The sequence below is a fragment of the Ceratosolen solmsi genome, unplaced genomic scaffold (assembly GCF_000503995.2).
Source record: "Ceratosolen solmsi marchali unplaced genomic scaffold, CerSol_1.0 scaffold48, whole genome shotgun sequence".
Taxonomy (NCBI): Eukaryota; Metazoa; Arthropoda; class Insecta; order Hymenoptera; family Agaonidae; genus Ceratosolen; species Ceratosolen solmsi.
Window position 1 is genome coordinate 478,534 of NW_011948440.1, and position 20,479 is coordinate 499,012.

Below are 20,479 nucleotides of genomic sequence, written 5' to 3' on the forward strand. Positions count from 1 at the left end.
TTCTAGAGGTGAAGGAAGATGGGAGACGGGGGACGTCATCTTGGACGACTCGCTCGACTTCCATTGCTTACCTTTGGACGATAGGCTCCTCATAGCCGCGCGTCTCGCCATTCTCCTCTTGATGCATCGCAGGTTCAGGCGCAGGAATAGCAGGCGACCTATATCGGTTTCGTTTGCCTAGTCGTTATCGCCAATAAAGTACAACTGCCTGATATCGAATGCCACGTTGAGTGATTTAGGTACGATAACTATCTTTTATCCAATTTTAATCAATTTTATCCAATTATAATTTTATCCAATTGTTTATCCAAACTAATATGTTTATTATCTCGAACCATATAAATCAAAGTGAAAGCAGTATTGCGGCAATTGAATAAGTAGAAAACAAAATAAAGTATATCGGCTACCCGATACTTCCGAATGTTTATCCACATTCGATAATCTGATCTTTATCGTTAATATCCTTGGACGGTGCTTCTTTCTAAATCTTAGTTCTAAGAGAAAAAATCCGTCGCCTGTCATTCATAAATAATTATTTATAAATTCAAATTTTTATGGTAATGTATTAATGCTGACTGGATAAAATCTTATCTAATTTTCAAAATCAAGCTAGTTTTGATCCTTTACAATGTCAAGACTAAAGATTTGTTATATAATAATATAAGTTACATAATAATTAAATTTCAAATAAAATTCTTTTATGAAATGGTAATACTAAATTTTTAAAACTTCTCAGTAAAAGAAAATATTTATTTATGTGAACAGTGTATACGATCATTTCTACGTCAGTTAATAGTTTTATTCATTTACGTATTAAAAGTGAAAAGTAATAACATTATGGACTAACTTGTAGCTAGATAAACTTGCCTTACATTAAAATGGAAATTCACACTCGTAATGCGCGTATTCGTGAACCATCGGGCGAAAGTTCGTCCCGATATAAGAAACACGTTTTATAGCATTTTCGCAGCGATCAATATCGAGTGGGAGTTCTCCATCTTCTCCTCAAATTCCTTTAAGAAATTGCTTAATAAAAAGGGACAAGGATCATGAAAAAGAAAATAAATAAAGCATTGAGAAATTAAATTGGCAAATTGTATCAAAAGTTTTGATAATTCCCTTCGCATAAGCACTTCTCACCTCTTTCGAATCTTACATATAAAATGTCCCCTTCCCTTTTTCAAGCTTGATTAATAAATCCCACAAAGAAAATTATTTCCCAATAGAACAGAAAGAAAAAAAACAATTTTATAAACTATTGTTTGATAAAAGTAACTGACATTTATACAATACAAGAAACGGTCTAACTATCAAAAATTAAAATTAAATAAAGTAATACAGTGCTCTCTCTCTCATTCTCTCTTTCTTCTCTCTCTCTCTCTCTCTCTCTCTCTCTCTCTTTCTCTCTCTTAAACTATTAAAAAAAGAAATAAGGTATTAATTTTTCTCACCATCAGTGATTCATTGTTCATGATAAGATTAACTCAAAACATAAATAAGTTAATGTTTGACATGGTATTGCAAATGAATTTGGAGATTCAAAGGAAACCGAAAAAACGATTAAAAATGAGAAAGAGTAACGGAAAGGAGATAGTTTGAAGGTATAAAACAAGTTGATATAGCTGAGGGGAAAATTGATAAATAAGCTCAACATTTTCTGTGCACAGGCATTGTAAGAGGGTGAAGCAACAGGAAAACGAAACGTCAACGAAAAGCGCAAAAAAGAAAGAGATAAAAGGGGAGAGATAAGTGCGCGCGAGTGATCAAGAAAAGAAGTTCGGTTGCATTCTATCATAAAGACGAGTCGGTGAATGAGCCAACCATGGCGAAGGCGTCCGTCGACTACAAGGACACTTTTATTTTTGAAGCACACGAACCGAGAATAACAAGGCATTTCGTTGAAAAGTTAAACTGCGTGGCCGGCCGACCAAGTGTGTATAATAAACGAGCAAAGAACGAGGAAAAAATATTTGAAAGGGCCAGACTGATAGAGGAGAACAAACTGATAAAAGATAGGGAATTATTTTTATACGAACGTGATGATAATCAATCGTTTGTGAAATACAAAGCGAAGAAAATGCCGAAAAAAATTTTTTCCAAAAAAAATAAAATTGAAAAATTGGAAGGGTGAAATTCTATAATAATAATAATAATAATAATAATAATAATAATAATAATAATATGTATATGAATATGAATATGAATAATATGCATAATTTAATTAATTAATTAATTAATTAATTAATAATAATAATAATAATAATAATAACGTTAATAATAATTATTATTATATTAAAAATTAATGATAAAGTATATATAAATCTGTAAACATGCAGGAGGCTGTACGAAATTTCAAACGATCTCCATCATGTTACGGTGAACTACGATCGAACTGAAAATAATGAACGATAAATTATCACTATAGTCGTAAATTGTTGATTTGTAATTGTTAGATAAATTGAGAAATAAATACAAAAAATAAATTCAAATATATAAAAATATGCATGAAAAGAGGAAGTTTCGTAATCAATAGGTGTTGAAGCAGTCTTAGAAAATCGGATAGGAATGCATAATATTAATGTGAAGCTGATTAATGATTTTATTTATTTATTTATTTTTTCTTTTCTTTCATTTAAACAGAATATAGAATATGTCTTAACGTAGACAAGAGCAATGTTTTCTTACTAATTTTTACAAATTTCACACACAAACATTACATATATAGATATTATACGTCGAAATTTTTTTCTATCCAGTAATCTTAATTGTAAATCAATCGATTTATTGTCTTTTACATTTTTACAAATGTTTTATTATATTAATATTATCAAGTATAAAAGGGTAACTGAACCATTAAATGATCAAATACTATTGTTGAAAAAAAAAATAAATAAAATTTTGTTTTTACAACTATTGTACCTAAAAAATTTCAATACACATGCGCGCGCGCGCACACACACATAGTCATGCATTATTAATATAAAATTTGCAAAATTTCAAAAATTGTGAATTACTCTTAAAAATCGTTTAAGTCGATAAAATATGCTATAAATACACTCTTAAATTTTCTTTTAAAAATACATAAATGAATAATAAAAATTAAAATATGTTTGTACAATTTACGAAAAATTATTATTACTGATAACATAATGATTTCTAAATCCTTTATAGATTTCAAAATCAACAAACTAATAGTAACTTAATAAATATTTTAGTAAGTTAAATAGTGCTACGATAAATTAGATTTCATTTTATGTAGTTATAAACTCACTTTTAAATTTATTAATAAATTGAAAATATTTTTCAATCAATAACAAAAGTGTTTTGATATTATGTCCAAACATTGATTGATCATTAACTGGATCAGTTAACTCTATTTGCTCCTTTCATTGTTAATTAAAAATAAATTCAAAGAAAATGAAAATTTACACGAAGAAATCTAGAAAAAAATAATTTATATATTACAGCGAAATCAAATAATTCTAAAGTACGTATATCTTTTAAAAAATTTAAACTAGTGTATTGAGTATTTGTCTACGTGTCTATATTTGGTCTTGTAAAAACACACACACTTTCTCTCTCTCTCTCTCTCTCTCTCTCTCTCTCTCTCTCTCTCTATCTATCTATCTATCTATCTCTCGCTCAAGATCTACTGTATAATTATAGAAAAGCATACAATGGGATTATTGAAATGATGTTAAAGAGCGGTGCTCAAAGTAAAAAAATTAACAATAATACTTGAAGAAATGATACGAACTCGTACGCATTTTGTTTTTTCGTCAAGTGCTAGCAAAAATCCAAATCCGATATGAGTAACAAAGATCAATAACGCTGAATATAATACATTCATTAACGTAATTTACATTTTTCTGTTACATCGTATTTTTTATTATTTCAATATCCAATTGAATGGCAAATTTAATGTAACAGGCATTATATAGCCAAGTATTGATATATTTGTAAATTTAACGCGTAATTTGCTGGAAATTAATGTGTCTACAAAAATATCGATGATTATTTTACAAATAATGTATTCTGAGCCGATAAATTTCGGCAAATATAATAATTATTGTTTATTTATAAAATAATCGTTTAGCTACTTGAAAAACCGGCACTATATCGATATAGAAATTCAAGTTTGTTATTATCCTTCAAAGGATAATATTCCTCTCAGCTTATTGGAAATATAAAATATTAAATTAAACAGTAAGAAATTGTTTAATTAAAAACCTATCTGCTTGAAAATTGTTTAAAATAGGTGTACATAATATTGTGTAAAATATTAAAAAAAAATTAAAAAGAATGTCATTGTGTAAAGGGTCGTAACAAGATTTTTATTAAATATCATGAAGGATAAAACAACAAAGTCCAAGGCAAAAATCAAATAAATAAATAACTACCAGTCTCTTGTATAAAAATATAAAAATGTGTTGTATAAAAAAAAAGGTAAACTTCGAGCGAGGAAAATTTAAAAATTGTATTTCTTTTTGTATTATTTTAAGCATGAATATGAAATATTATATTTCTTTTTTATTATTTTTATTATATTGTATAATTTACTATTAATATAATATTATCTATTGAGTATAGTTTATGGAAAATCAATAAAAGTGAAATAAGACGAATAAAGTACTATTTGAGTGCAAATTAAAAATTTCATTGGGAATAAAAAATATTTAGAACAAAAGAAAAAAAAGAAAAAAAAACTAAATTTGTAAGTAGTTATTCCCAATTATCGATAGCATTAGAATATAATATCTTATTACAAAAATATCGTTATTATATTTTAAGAAAAATAAGAATATTTTTTCTAATATAAAAATGAATAGAATGAAAAGAAATTTAACAAAGGACTCGTGAAAAATGTTTTTCATATTTCTATTCTGATACGTTATATTTTTTTAAGTAATTGTAGAAAATGTAATAAAAAATCTATAAAAAATTTCGTTAATATAAAAGACCAAAGTGCGTAATACTTTTTGAACATCTAACTTTTCGAATCAATTTCAAAACATTAAGTTTAAAGTAACAATTATTTTGAATATTAAGAAAACGTAAATATATGCACATCGTTATTCATAAATTTTCACTCAAATTTGCCAGTAATTCTAACTTATTCATTATTTTCTATAATTAAAAACGGAATATGATATTATTATGGATCATCAACAAATTTATGCATTGATTTACACATTCAACAAATAATGATCATTAAAGTACTTGCTGCTAGTATTCCAGCAGTTTTTGAAAAATATTTTCATCATCATTTTTCAATTCAAATATACGTTGTATTGTATTTTCCTCGGAATGAATCGCTCTAATTCAAACAGTAAAAGAAAAATTCAAGAGCTGCCAAATTGCCAAATGTAATAATCAAACCGTCTAAGATTGAAATATAAATTTTATGAAAAGATTACAAACAGAGACGTATATAGAGAATGAGAATGCAGAAGGAATATTTACTTATTTATAGAGTCATTCATCTATAGAACTTTGTAGCCACTGAAAAAAATGATAAATATGAAACGGTTATACAAACTTCCCCGGTGCCTTCTCCCTGCACTTCTTACATCAAATATGAAATGCAAAACAATATACAATTGGTCTTTATTCAACAATGATCTCCCTCTCGCAACATATTCTATTCTTTAATTATCAAATTTACAATTTTCGCCTATATCTCAAAATATTTCAACTGGAGCTGTTATCAATATGCAAAATCCTCTGAATACAATTGGTTCATACTCATTTATCTTACACATAATATATTCATTTAAGTAAGTATCATCCATTCATTTAAAACTGTAAAATGTCCAATACATAATGCATAATGTAATTCATGCCAAAATAATCTTTGTAAAACTATATATTGTTGTACACGAGTACGTGTAAATTCATTTTATTAAAACTCTTACTTCATTGCGGACTATATATTTTCATTCACAATGCTTATTTAATTATTTTTTTAATCAGAGTGTAATGAAGTTTTAAATATAAAACGTAATACGAGCTTAGAAACACTTCAATGATAATGCCCAAAGCTATATACTATACCCTACATGTCTATAGGAAACCATAAATTAAGAACTTCGAACAACAATATAACAATCAAAATCGTAGATTCATCTAGTAGTGATAATCTTAGAGCTTCGTACTTTTATAATTTTTCTACTCTTTACCAGTAGATAAATAAAAATGGAAAACTCTAAACTCTTCACAAGGAGTTAAAATCAGAATTAATGTAATAGTAATTACATGTAGGCTATTTTAATTTATTATACATTGAAAGCCTCAATGAGCACATGTAGCACTCGTATCTTCTTTATGAAATTTTATGAGATTTTTTAGCTAAATAATTGTTTCACAATTGATGAAATTATAAATTGTATACATCATTAATAGTAAAAATTAAGATAGTTAATTTCTATTTTATTCCTAATAAAATTAGCGATATGTAGTCGATACTTAAAAATCTTTGAAATAGTATCTTACAAACTTTTAAATACATCATCAATGAAACATTCAATGAAAACTATTGATTTGAGTATTTTCAACACTATTTTAATACACTATCATATGCAGCGGAAATATTTTAAAATTTGATTTAAAAATTTTCTATTAAAATATTAAATATTTTCATTTGTCAGGTAATATTTTAAGCACTATCATCATAAATTATAACCGATCTGTATAATAATCATAAAATTTCTTTCATAACACACTTTATTCATCTTCTTTATACTCTAAAATTATCTCCAACATCTCGTTCTAAATTTCGCATATATATTTTATTTAAAAATAAAATTTATATTAATTACATAAAAAAAAAAAAAAAATTTCCAACCATTAAATCATAACTTCCTTAAAATATTCTGTTTAAAGTATATACATATGTGCGCGTGTGGGTGTGCGTGTGCGTGTGTGTGTGTGCATTTATGGGCGTTTCTATGTGTATTATACACTCAAATATTTATAGGTAGATAAATAAATTTATGTAAGTTAAAGATTATTTCATTAATAATTTTTTTTATTTGTCTTACAGTATAATTTAAACGATTAAAATAATGTACAATAGAACCAATGAATTTTTTCAAATTTACAACATTTAATAAGTTTCAAAAATCTTTCAATCTATCTATAATTAAAATTTTTAAACTTACTCGAGCTATTTTAACAAAATTAAAATTACTTAACAATATCAACACAAAAAACTGTGCTATAAAAATCACTCAATTAAGCATAAAAAGTTTTATATTTAAGTATGTAACAAATATGATCATAAACGTGAATAGTAAATTTTACAAAAAAAAATATATATATTTTTGTTATATTAATATTTTTATCTTCACTTTATCATATTTTATAACTAATTTATTCCTATTGCGTTACGATAATTTTTAACAATAATTTGCATATACCTGCATTCTTAACACAATATGAGTAGAATAAAAATATTTGCACTCAAAGCTTCTCATTAACATCATAAAGATCCATTAATAAAGCAAAAAACATTAATAAAATATTTTCCTGTAAATGTTTTAAAAACTGTTAAAAATAATTCTGGTACATTATATTTATTAGTACATTATTTATTATAAAACAGAAAAAAAGAAAATAATGAAGATCCATGGTCAACGAATTAATTAAAATTTCCACTTTTACACAAAACTCCGTTATTAAAAATTCATAACCTTTCGGAATTAAATGTAGATTCATGAAATTTTTCTATTTTCATTCTGTATTCGGCAAACCGATATTTTATGCATCAAACTAATCTTTCTTTCATAATTATATAATTTATGATTTCATTATTTTGTAAAATTTCGTGCCAAAATAACTAATCGTGAAGTATACACTCCGAATATGAACACAAGACATTTATAAATCTCAACGATTCCATGTTTGGCTAAGTATGGTTTTTTTTAATGAATTTTCGTAATTAACATTTTTTAGTATGTTGTCAAAAACAGTTAGTCTGAATTTTTGAAAAAGTACTTTCCTTGTCGTTTATTATCATGTTTTTTTAATACTTCGCTCTGGTTAATTTTTATATAGAAGAAATTCAATATACGATTAATATTTTTAAATTCCTTCCGTTACAATTCGAAAAAAAAAAAAAAAAAAAAAAAAAAAAGAAATGCAAGTAATTATACGAGTTTGTCCATATACTAGATGAACAAATTAAAAATATGCTTGCTCATTATCGTCAAGCAAGCAAAGATAGTAAAAAAATACTACAAAAAACGGAGATAAAGAAACACGATAAACAAAACGTGTTTTTAAAATGCTTTCACTGAGACGCCGTTATATCTATGTTAAACAGTATGAAGTAATAAAAAAGATTAAATAAAACATTTTAAAAAGTGGACTTGTAATTAGACTGTAAAGTGACGTAATTAGGTGAAGTATAATCGTTAAGAATTTACTTTTTGTAAATATACAATAAAGGTTAAAAGTCGCATGACGCAAAATAATAAAAAGAAGTAACATACCGCAAGATACGTTTCAGTTCTGGCACAAATGAGCAAAGGCTAAATATATGAGCGTTAAAAGTACAGTGTGAACGAGAGGTAAAATATGAGTACACAAGAGATGTGAAAAACTGGAAAACTGACAAACAATGGCCTCGAAAGTTAAATTGGGGGCTTCTCGACCGCAACGCCGTATATACATCCAAACCTACTACCGCCTATCTCATTTATTTACTTTTTAAATTAAAAAAATTATATATATAACGTTCATTTATTTATGACTAACGAACGATCATTGCTTTATGAGAATAAAAAAATTTGCAATTTTAATCCGTTAACAAATTGTATTATAAGAAATTTAAGCTACCGATACATACATATTGCTGGTTAATAGATATTACGCGTGTTATTTAAATCATGAAAAATATATCGAGTTAAAATACACCACAGTTTGTTAAGTGATATATAATTTTAAATTTTATTTAAAGTTTTCATAATTTAAAAGATAACTGGCATTTATTAGTACTTGTATTTATAATATACGTAAACCGTAATGCGATATCTACGAATGTATGGACGGCCGAATGTGACATTCCAAATATTTTCTTTGTTATTTTTGAATTGACATCATTAACGCTTAGAAAACATAAAAAATTCGCATTTAACTTACTATTCTAGAAGCAAACTCGTTCTCATCTGTGTTTTCCTTTTCTTCTTACTGAAGAAATAAATATATTTATAAGCGTCGTTCCGTTCGAGAAGTGGTCCAATGAAAAAATACACGAGTCAACATCTCGTTAGATTGTTAATTATAAAATATTAGCGGTGCTCAAACTCTGTAGGTTCGATTTATCGTGCGTGAAATTAAAATGTAACGGAGGTGTGCGCATAAGATTACAAAAGCGGCACGAGATTTGAATGAGGTATTCTTTAATGCAGCAAAATATATAAAAATTAAGTTGTTGACAAATTTATCTGCGAATGTTAACAAGAAATGTAAAGCGATTGACAAAAGCTAAGGGTCAAGATTTATGCACAACGAGTGCAAGATACAATTTAATAAATGGATCAAACATATTGTAAACATGTTCGCATTAACAAAAACAAAAAAAAAAAACAAAAAAAAAAACAAAAAAAAACCCACACTTAAAGCCAACATTCATAAAAGACATATTGAAGAATTGGAATAAATGTTATAAATATATTTAAAGTGCTATTTCCTTTAATTTATTGTCTTTACCATTATTTATCAATTACGATTTTTAAATGATATTTTTATTTAATGTTTATTTAAATAATCACTAGCGTTTACAATAAAATATTTTTAATAAAATAGTTAATAAAACGACAATAAAGATAACTTTTCGGTCTATGAAATAATACTATCAAAAGAGCATCATCTTTTATATCTTTATTTTGCCAATAAAATTCAAATTAATAAATAAAATATTATAAATTGAATCGTGACAAACATTTTTTTATCTCGATATAAGTTATTAACAAAAAGTAAACGGTATTAAATATAGAAATAACGCTTAATTAATGTTCGAACAATTAATATTCGTGTCAACTCGGTTCATATATTGTTTTATATTAGTTCGATAGATGTTTGCTTAATTTAAGATAAAAATTAATTCGTGAAAGTGAAAGTGTTTGGTATTTGATAACAAATTCATCAAAATAAAACTAGATAATGCTTAAGATTTCATAAGCTACAAATAAATATCAACACTTTTAGTAAAATAGTGCGATAGCAGCAGTGTCAGAAATACTTCACTGCACGAATAAATTCGTCAAGCGCCGTTTAACAGTTCTCTGTTATTAGATTTATTTAGTTTTTGCATGCGTTTAAATTAATAATAAAATTAATAAATTTGGTGGATTTTAAAAAGGACAACGAATAGAGCATCATGAACTACGAAAAATTTCTTACCACGATAACGAAAAAGAGGAAACCAAATTTAATTAGGCATCTCAGTAAGTACAGCAACAATAATAATATAATAAAGTACTAATCCAATTCATTTAACACAATTATTCCTATAGCATATAATAATGCCTATTTGGAAGATAACAAATTAGCATTATATTTTTAAATACAAATATTGCCATTTATCTTACAGTAAAATAAATAATTAAATCACATACAAATATTCTTAATTAAACAATTATTTTAATAGCTGAATTTTATACTGCTAAAATTTAAAAATTTTAAAAAATTTAATTTCAAATGAAATGTTTACTATATTTTACAAAATATAAGGTACACTTTTATAGAATAAATGAACTAATAAGCATTTTTCATATCTGAAAATTATTGCTCTACCTTTGATTAAAAAAAAAAAAAAATTTAAATTATCAAAATTATTTCTGTATTCGCATATTTTTTAAATATCCATTTAAACAAATTTTTAAAAAAACAATTACTGAGATTGTAATAAAATTGATATAATGTTTATATTTATTGCTTACATTAGATCTTTGTAATTAAAAGATTTTCTAAAATTGAAAAAGAAAAATGCTACATAAATAATTTACAAAAATTTTAAATTTAATTTCAATCATTTATTATTATAATATACGTATAAATATGTAAAAAAAAAAAAAAAAAAAAAAACATACATTTTAAATAAATTAGAGCAAATATTTCGAGTATTTTTCAAATCTTTACAATAATTTGTGACGATAAAAATTCTATATTTAACTTGTATTTTAGAAATTACTAAACAACCCAAGTTTTCAAATCAGAAAATTCTGCTTAAATATTCTTTAACAATAACTTTAATAGACTTTCAAGGAAAATTATAATCATATTTATTTTATTGCTAATATATTAATTTATATATACATACATAGAAAAACATCTAAAAAACTTTCATGCAATATGATTAAATTTATATATAACAAATTAAAGTTCTACTTTATATATACTAAAAAAATTTTTTAAGTTTGGTTGCATATCATTGTTTTTTAAATAGCATTAGAATAATTGAAAATATTGGTAAAAGCAATTTATAAAAATTAAATAAAGAATAAAATTATTGTTCTGCCGTTGCTTAAAAGCCAATGTATCAAAGACTATAATTAAATTACTGTAATTCCACTATTGTTAATAATAAAATATGAGTGTTCTAATTTGCAATATAAATGGTAGCTAATATTTCTTCTTTTTTTTCAATGATAAGTAACAATATATTTAATTAGTAGATATAAAATTAGCACAAAGTTGGGTTGGTTAAAAGTAAAATATTCTACATCTTATAATCGTTGATGTCTTTTAAATTAGACTTTTTATCCCATATTATTGTTTATAAAAGTCGACTATATTTACTAATAAAAAGCTGTTGCACAATATAAATTTCAGATATGTATGGCAGCCTGGGAGACTAAGATGCACTTATTTATGTATTCAATAAATCAAAACTTTGAAATATTTTTTATTAAATTTTTTTTTCGTATCTTAATTTTTTTACAGATTACTCTTTGATTTTTATTTTATTATTGCTACATATCCATTGCATAACTGATGTGCTAACTGATTCTATTCTTACAAATATCAGATCAAATACGTAATATATTTACATTTTCATTGTATTTTTTTTTTGTTCTATATTGATAATCGTGTCATCAATCCAATAATATATTTTCTAATCACTTCAATCGAATATTTTCTAAGCATAGATTTACTGATATTCTAAATTTATCGTAAATTACGATCGATTACCTTCCTATTCCATTGTACTTTATGCCAAAAGTGTGCATTTATAAGATATAAAGAATTAGAATAAGTTCATTATTATTAAAATTTTATATAATTATTATATGATTAATAATTAATTATTAATCTTATTGTAATTTTCATTGTATGATTATTAGTTATGGGAATTATTATCATAGATTTAATGTATGTATTTAAACAATTTTATTATTGAAAGGGGTTCGTTACATAATTCTCATTGATCTTACGTTTCCGTTTAGCGGCAGCATCCTTAAAAAATCCAACAGCGTTGAACTTTGCTGGCGGTATGCCGAATACAGCGATGTTTCCGTTCAAAGAAATATCTGTCACTTACAGCGATGATATGAGGAAAGTATTGACAGGCACCGATTTATTTTCAGCTCTACAATATGGGCCCACAGCCGGGTATATATTATAATAATAAAATCATCTTGCAACAATAACTGCGCCATCGATCACTAATTATTCAAGAATCAGTAATCAAAGTACATTAACCATATAAATACACATTTGTGAATGGTCGACATTCTCATTTACATGAAATATTTCAAGTGACTGCGCATGCTTTAATGAGCATTTTAGTAGAAACTTTGATGAAATATTTGCGAAACAAATTATTTTGCACATCTTTTTTTTCTTTCTCTAATGAATATATACTGCATTCGAATTTTTCGAATTTTTAACGATAAATCAATCGAATTGTCGCTTAATGTGTGAAATATCGCTCAGTCTATTGTTTAATAGTCTGTAAAATACACATATGTATTAATACAATTAATTAAATTAGCTTAAGTACTATAATGCATGGTGATTTAATGGTTATCTTATTTGAAAATTGTTTAAAACTCGAGAATGCAATTTTTGAATTAGAAGAAATGAAATTTTACATTAATAATATATATAATCGGAAATTGCGTTTGTTAAATTATGTTGTGTTAAGAATGTAAAGAAATTAAAAGTAGAAGATTCGATGGAAGAAATTACAAAGATATTCTATTTCGCTATGTGATGTATTTTACAACGCAAAACTATAATATACAAATATATAATATAAGAATAGAATGGCTTAATTTAACAACGGCAAGCTTCTAAAAATAAACAAAAAATTGTCAAATTTCATATCAAAATGACCACAAAAATAATTTTATCAAACTACCCAACGATACAGTGTCTTTACATATAATTGAGTAACGCGCGAGTCTAAATATATAAGCATAATTTGTTAGTCAATTATTTAATTACGTGTTATTGCTATATTAAATGCTCATAAATACGACTACGAGGAGCTTTAAAAATGCTCGTTCGTTCGTGCAGACGTTAAAACGTATAAAGAAAGTAACGATTTGCTTCCCTTTGGACCGAACGAATGCGCTCGCAGATATCTACCGCTGCAAAAAAAGTGGCGTGAATTTCAGTGCAAATGGCACTCGCTTCAGTACGACAATTGGGATGTGTGCTTCACTACGGGCTCGATGGAGGGCTGCAGCAAGATATTGGAAATGATAATCGAAAAGGGAGAGCCGCTGATGCTCCAGTCGCCGACGTTCGTCGGCATCATCGGCACGGTATTATCTCTAGGCTTAAACTTTCGTTTCCGAGCTCGAGTTTCCCTTGCTCCGGGCATCGACTCTGATTTATTTTCCGACAGGTGGTACCTATGCAGAGCGACTTGATACCAATCCGCATGGACGACGACGGGGCCTTGCCCAACGATATCGTTAACGCGTGCGAGGAGAGGATCAAAAGCAATAGGCCGTTACCTAAGGTGCGTCCACTCGTTTGTGCTAAATTTTTAAATCATTGTTTTTAATTTACACGATACATTGCGTATTAATATCCAGAGCAAAATTATTAATTTTCAAAGAAAAATGGATGGGTTGTGATTCTTGTTTTATTTATTAAGATTTTTTCGTCTTAATCGTTAAAAATCATTATACGTTATAAATCCTAAAATTATTTACCCATTCGAAAGATGTCGTTGCGGAAAAATAAACAAGGCAGGTCCCATTATAAAATGTTTAAAAATAATTCAGCTCCTGTACGTGAATCCAACTGGCGCGAATCCAGTTGGGACGGTATACACCAACGAGCGCAAGGAGAAAATTTACAAGCTCGCTCAGAAATACGACTTTTTGATATTGGAGGACGATCCTTACTACTTCCTGCACTTCCTCGACGAGAATCCGCGCTCTTTTCTGTCGATGGACACGGACGGCCGGGTCTTGCGACTCGACTCCTTCAGTAAGATCATCAGCGCGGGTTTGCGCCTCGGGGTTGTTACCGGACCGCAGCCGCTCCTCGAGAAACTCGCTCTGCACATCAATTGCTCCACCATTCACGCCTCGGCGCTATCTCAAGTTAAGTGAAAAGTGTCTCGGCGCGTTGCTTCTTATTTTATTTGTACTTTATTATTGGCAAAATAATCATGCTAATGGTAATACGATAAACGGCTGCAGGTATTATGGGAATTATGGGATTCTTTTCGACATTTGACGCTGATCCAACGAGTCTTAATCATTATGTTTGAGTGCATATTTATTTGTCATATTTTCTCACTATTTTTCGCCTAAAATATTTAAAATTAACTGCGAAATATTGGATAAAAATTGGCAATAATATTTATATATATATATATATATATATTCATTTCAATGCTTAATAATGCTATTACGATTGTTTGACGTTTTTATGTTATTGACGTGATAAGAGCAAAATTTTCTAGAGATTTTCTAGAGAAAGAAAAATCGAAGAGAGTAAATTATAGATTATATATCTTTATGAGAATTTTTTTTATAAAATCTCGATACCTTTAATGATGAATATTAGCATTATTCGTGAAATTTTCATGCTTTCTTACAACAAAACTGTTGTAGTCTCGAAAACTTAAGCATAGATTAACTCGGTAATTGCTTAATAATTTATGGCCCTGTTTACCATTTAATCATTCTTATCTCGCGTTAACACATAATATATGATTGCCGAGCTCCTCACTGACTTAAATCATTTGAATTGTCCCCCAAGGTATTACTTATTAAATAAACATATGCGACTCGTTGCATCGAATTCATCTTAATAAATGTCGAAGAAGGAAAAGGCCTTATACAATATTTAATATTCCACGATAAAAATAAAATATCTATTGTAAAAATGGCACGGCTTTTTGTTCTCTATAGATGCTCGTATATTCGCTCTTAAGCTCGTGGAACGATGATGACGTACAGGCACATTTCACGAAGATTCAAAAGTTTTATCGAGATAAGCGCGATATAATGTTAAAGGCTATCGAGAAGCACTTCACAGGTAATCCATCGATATGCAATGCCATATATTGTTGCATAACTATATCTAATTGAGATATATGAAAATTAACGAACTTCTCTCTGGCCCGCGAATATTTCACGATTATTATAAAATTCCCAAAGCCAATAAATTTTGCAGCCAACTGTTTTCAATAAAATATATAAAGAAAATTATTTAACACACGATAATTGAAAGATACGCGATAATTATAATGCATGCTATAATAAATTACAATAATATTTAACTGCTAAAGTCGTATTAATAAGAGTTCGTGAATTGATGTGAGATTAGATAATAATATGCGATAAATTTGAGAAAGGCATTTGCCAGCAGCTAATCGGAGCAAACAATGCCTGATTCGATTGACTGAAATGTGAAAATTGTCGCGAAAAGAGGTGCGCCCTTCAGCGGACGCGGAGCAAAGGGGTCTGAACGATTGAACGATTGAATAATTTCGCAGGTATTGCGGAATGGTCGGTACCAAGGGGCGGAATGTTCGTGTGGCTGAAGATAACCGTATTGGAAGACACGTACGACTTGGCAATGATTAAGTGCATGATGCAGGACCTTTACATTCTGCCGGGGCACTGCTTTTATCCAAAAAATGACGAGACTTGCCAATACCTACGGCTGGCCTATAGTCATATTAAATCCGAAGTCGTTGAAGAGGTTACCTTTATCTCTTTTTTACTTATTCACCACACGCCCCGAGAGAATTGCTTCCAAAACTATCCTTTATTGATCACGCACTTGGAAATATACAAATAAATGCTTTCGCTTCATTTTATGACGCTTTTATAATGTAATTATGCACACGCCGAGAGACGAATATTAAATTAATTATAAGTGAATAAGTTCCCACTTGACATTCGTATTACATTGAGCATAAATTTATGGGTAAGACGATTATACATTTTATGGGAATTAGAAAATACCTTTCAAGTGTGAGTAATTTAAATAAAGAAGCGATTTATAAAGATAATTATTTTTGAAAGCTATTTTTGTCTATTTTGCATATATTAATTCTCCATCTATCAACATATCTCTATCTGTATCTATATCTGTCTCTCTCTGTCTATTACTTTACATATCAATCACTCTTGTCAACAATATTATAACGATCGAATAAATTCTTATTTCAGGCCATTTCAAAAATAGCAGCAATTATAAGAAGCACAGCGGCAAATAAATAATATGATATAAAGTGTGGATAAAATCATCTTTATTTAAACTCAATGTTAATATTTTAGTTTATTTCAATATGTATGAAACATAAACATTAAATAGTTGATGATGATAGAAATATTACACAAATATGACCAATCAGTCTTAGTTAGACAAATAATTAAAAATTCTCTATTAAATATATGATGTATTAAAAAACACTTTGTTAAATATTACGATTTATCGTACTTTTCTTATGTGCCCGCCCACCCCACCCCATCCCCCTTTATTCCTTTGTAGGAAAGAGTATTTACAGGAAGGCTTATTTACAAAACAACAGCAAATCAAAGTCTAAATTGTTATAAAAGAAAAAATTTTTAATATAATGTAAAGGTAAGTTTGATAATAAAATTATCATTTTTTTCTCCACAGTACGTAGCTACTAATTCGATTAATTAATTATGATAATACAACGAATTTTTTAATTCAATTCAAAATCTTATTTAGAATTCACATTATACAAATATCGATATAGCGAGCAAGCAAGATAGTAATAACATGCTAGAGCACGGAATATCATCGTCTTACATCTACCTCCTAAATAACCAAATAATCGTGCGAGTGCAATTTGCATATATAGATATCCACCTTAGATGCATATCATAATTTCATGTGCATTATTAAGCTTGAGCCAATATTATAAGAAGACGACCCTTATTCCATTACTATAAATTCTGTTTTACAATAAAAGCAATTTGTCTAAATGAATAATTAAGATTCTAAAATTATATTTAAGAATATTAAATTATTTTTAAAATCATTTTCGTTAATTATGTGCATATCTAGGTATTTATTTATTTTAATTAATTTTTTTTTTTTTTTTTTTTTTTTTTTTTTTTTTTTTGAAAGATAGAGATTTAATATGCTTTAGGTTAAAACAATGAATAAAATTAATGATAAATAATTTTCTTATTGCGAGGAATTTCTTTAAAAATTAAGAAAATCTTTAATCACTTGAGAACACATTGTATTAAAATTATTATACAATAAATATTTATGTATAAAATATATATTTCATATCAGATATATAAAAATTTGATATAGAATATGAAATATTGAAGAAGGAGAAGCTGGTAAAATGCTTCTTCATTTACCGATTATTTTATGAAAAATATATTTTTGGAAATCTCACACAACGATTCTTGCAATAACTCATGACCAATGCGATAACGAGTAAGTCATTTATTACATTAGAAACGTATCATTCTTTTTTAATCTTCTTAATCTTTGGATATAAAATATTTATGTACCGTGCATTTCAATACACAAATGCTTTACTCAAAGTCCGTGAAAATTGTACAAATACGTATTGATTGAATTTTTATATTAAAACTGAAGAAGAAAAAGAAAAATGTACATTAAATATGATTTTTATATGAAAATATAATATTAATATAAAACTTCTGGATATAAAATAATAATTATATACTTAATATTAAGTAATAGAATAGTTTTTTCCATTTTTTACTGAATATAAATCCGTTGAAAACACTTTTTAAATAAATTTAAAGTACATGTCGACTTTTTTTTTTGTACTTTTTTTTCTGTAAATCATTATTTACAAAACAATGCATTCTGAGAATTGAATTTTGAGGAGAAGTATAACTTTCAAATATGCCATTCAATGCAAAGCTTACGTGTACTTAAAAGCTCAGCGTATACTGCATTACAGCTCATTAACTAGATCTTTCGGTTGAAAAGATTTTCTCATCTATAAAGTGACTTTAGAGAGCCGAGAAAGATAAGAAGAGTCAAGATCCGTTTTTACTATAGTTCACAATCATACTGGCCGAAGTTAAAGTAAGAAGTGCTTTTATTCGTTGTATCTCTTTTTCATGGAAATAATGAAATTTGCTTACACATAATTTTAAAAGTTGTGAAATTTTAGTTAAACGTGTTAACATTACTATCCGTTGGAGTAATGACGCGATAGTTGAAAAGATTACAAATATAAAAATAAGTTATTCAAACACGTAGGTGTTCTTCAGGATACGCACACATCAATACACGTAATATGCGTACGAAGTTGTACATCATCATGAAAAATCAAAATAATAAGGTAAATGGCAAAACAAAAGAAAAAAACTATAGCCAATATAGAATGTACATATAATTGTCTTTGGTATTAAATTATCGATTATTCTTTATTTAACATTATCGTTTTGATACAAGTGACACATTGTATAATGTGCATTAATCTGCTGATTTCTACTCAAAAAAAATTGCAATATTTCAAATGTTGTATAAGGCCTGTATGAAATGCCGATATAATTAATTTTCTTCTTTGTAATTGACTACTTTCTCTTAGGCTAAAAAAATTACGTTGCGTGATAATTAAAAGAAAGAAATTTTTAATCTTTTTTTTTTTTATTTTCTTTATTATCATTTTTCTTTATTCATCGCGAAATGTTTATAGACGACACGTCTAGCTAAACACTAAAATATTGTTTTCGCGTTATCCAATCGATTAAATAAAGCATTTTTATTTGATAAATTTTAGCGTATAGAAAGCTTCATTATCTGATTCATACGATATGGTAAAATAATAATATTTACAACAAATATTATCGAATTTCACATTAAAATATTCTCATTGTATTATAAATATAAAAGTATTTAACTATATATAAACGCAGAAGTATCGGCAAACTTTATTCAGTTGAAATTGATGTTTTTACATAAAATAAAATTATACCGCAACAAGTACAAGTGGGGTAAAATTCAATTCCGTGAGCTATCCAAGCTTACGCTAATTTTATAATATTGATAATATTATTTTAGGATATCGAAAATGTACAATGCCATTTATTTTTCTAATACTGAAATAATTATTAATTTTATTAAAAAAAAAAAAAAAAATTGAAAACAAAAAGAAAACAAAGAATGGGGCTGCAGTTTGTTTTCTTTTTCTTCGACATTTTCCAGCATTTGGATACATAGACAAACATTGGGACGATGTCACTTATGCCACTCACTTAGCAATATTTGTCAGGCATTTTCACACCCCACATTCTTATTCCGATAAAATTTCTCGTGGAATGTCTCCAAATTTATTGGAATTCTCAGCATAGGCTTTCGTTATAAATTTAGCCGACGCTTTAAAAAGTATATACATATATATATATATATATATATATATATATGTGTGTAAGCTTCTTTTTTCTTTTATTCTTTTTTTTTTTCATACATTAAGACTTGTTTAAGAAATACTGTATCTAAAATTCATTCACATTGATTGAAAATTCAAAATTTACCATCATATCATGTATATCACTCGATTTTTATGACGAATTGTAAATAATTTTTTTTTTTTAATAGGATAAAAAAACAATGCACATTTTCAACTATTTTGGTCTAAGGTATAACGGTCGAGATTCAATGGAATGTTTTTACTGGAATAAAATAGCAATAGGTTGGCCGAATGGCTAAGAAATTAATACAATCACTCACGTCAAAGTGGCATATTTTTTATATAGATATCGACTTACCAATTCTCCCTGTTTTCATCTCAGCAAGCTGCTCGGCTATAGCGAATTAGTCAGAATCGGCCGTTATATCTTTATCGAGAATTTCATATAGATCGACAATATGGACGAAAGGTGGATAAATTTATCTAGACGATCGTCCTTCGTCATCACGGCAACGAACGAAAGGGGTTTCAATGTTTCCCGATCTTTTCGCCACCGATCGCCACCTTTTCACTCACCGCTTCTTATCGAACTCGGCAACAAGAGAGACAAAGAGG

General features: G+C 27.3%; 2 protein-coding genes across 2 annotated transcripts in view; both read left to right on the forward strand.

Annotated features, from left to right (window-relative positions):
* LOC105365616 (uncharacterized) overlaps positions 1 to 181 on the forward strand; it is a 145,018-nt gene extending 144,837 nt beyond the window's left edge. The window contains exon 7 of the mRNA XM_011503831.1: positions 7 to 181. Within this exon, the coding sequence (XP_011502133.1) occupies positions 7 to 181 (175 nt within the window). The remainder of the gene's footprint in view (positions 1 to 6) is intronic.
* Positions 182 to 10,184: 10,003 nt separating this feature from the next.
* Positions 10,185 to 16,868, forward strand: LOC105365557 (kynurenine/alpha-aminoadipate aminotransferase, mitochondrial). The gene is made up of 8 exons (XM_011503752.1): positions 10,185 to 10,448; positions 12,450 to 12,615; positions 13,589 to 13,775; positions 13,859 to 13,975; positions 14,244 to 14,567; positions 15,384 to 15,510; positions 15,971 to 16,179; positions 16,653 to 16,868. Exons 1-8 carry the CDS (start codon positions 10,382 to 10,384, stop codon positions 16,701 to 16,703), a joined length of 1,248 nt encoding a protein of 415 aa, XP_011502054.1. The 5' UTR covers positions 10,185 to 10,381; the 3' UTR covers positions 16,704 to 16,868.
* Positions 16,869 to 20,479: the final 3,611 nt, after the last annotated feature.

Bases quoted from the DNA above. Each gene is read 5' to 3' on its own strand.
- LOC105365557 (XM_011503752.1), top strand. From the start codon at position 10,382: ATGAACTACGAAAAATTTCTTACCACGATAACGAAAAAGAGGAAACCA. The intron at 15,511-15,970 runs GTAATCCATCGA...ATAATTTCGCAG, and splicing joins TATCGAGAAGCACTTCACAG to GTATTGCGGAATGGTCGGTA. The intron at 16,180-16,652 runs GTTACCTTTATC...TTCTTATTTCAG, and splicing joins AATCCGAAGTCGTTGAAGAG to GCCATTTCAAAAATAGCAGC.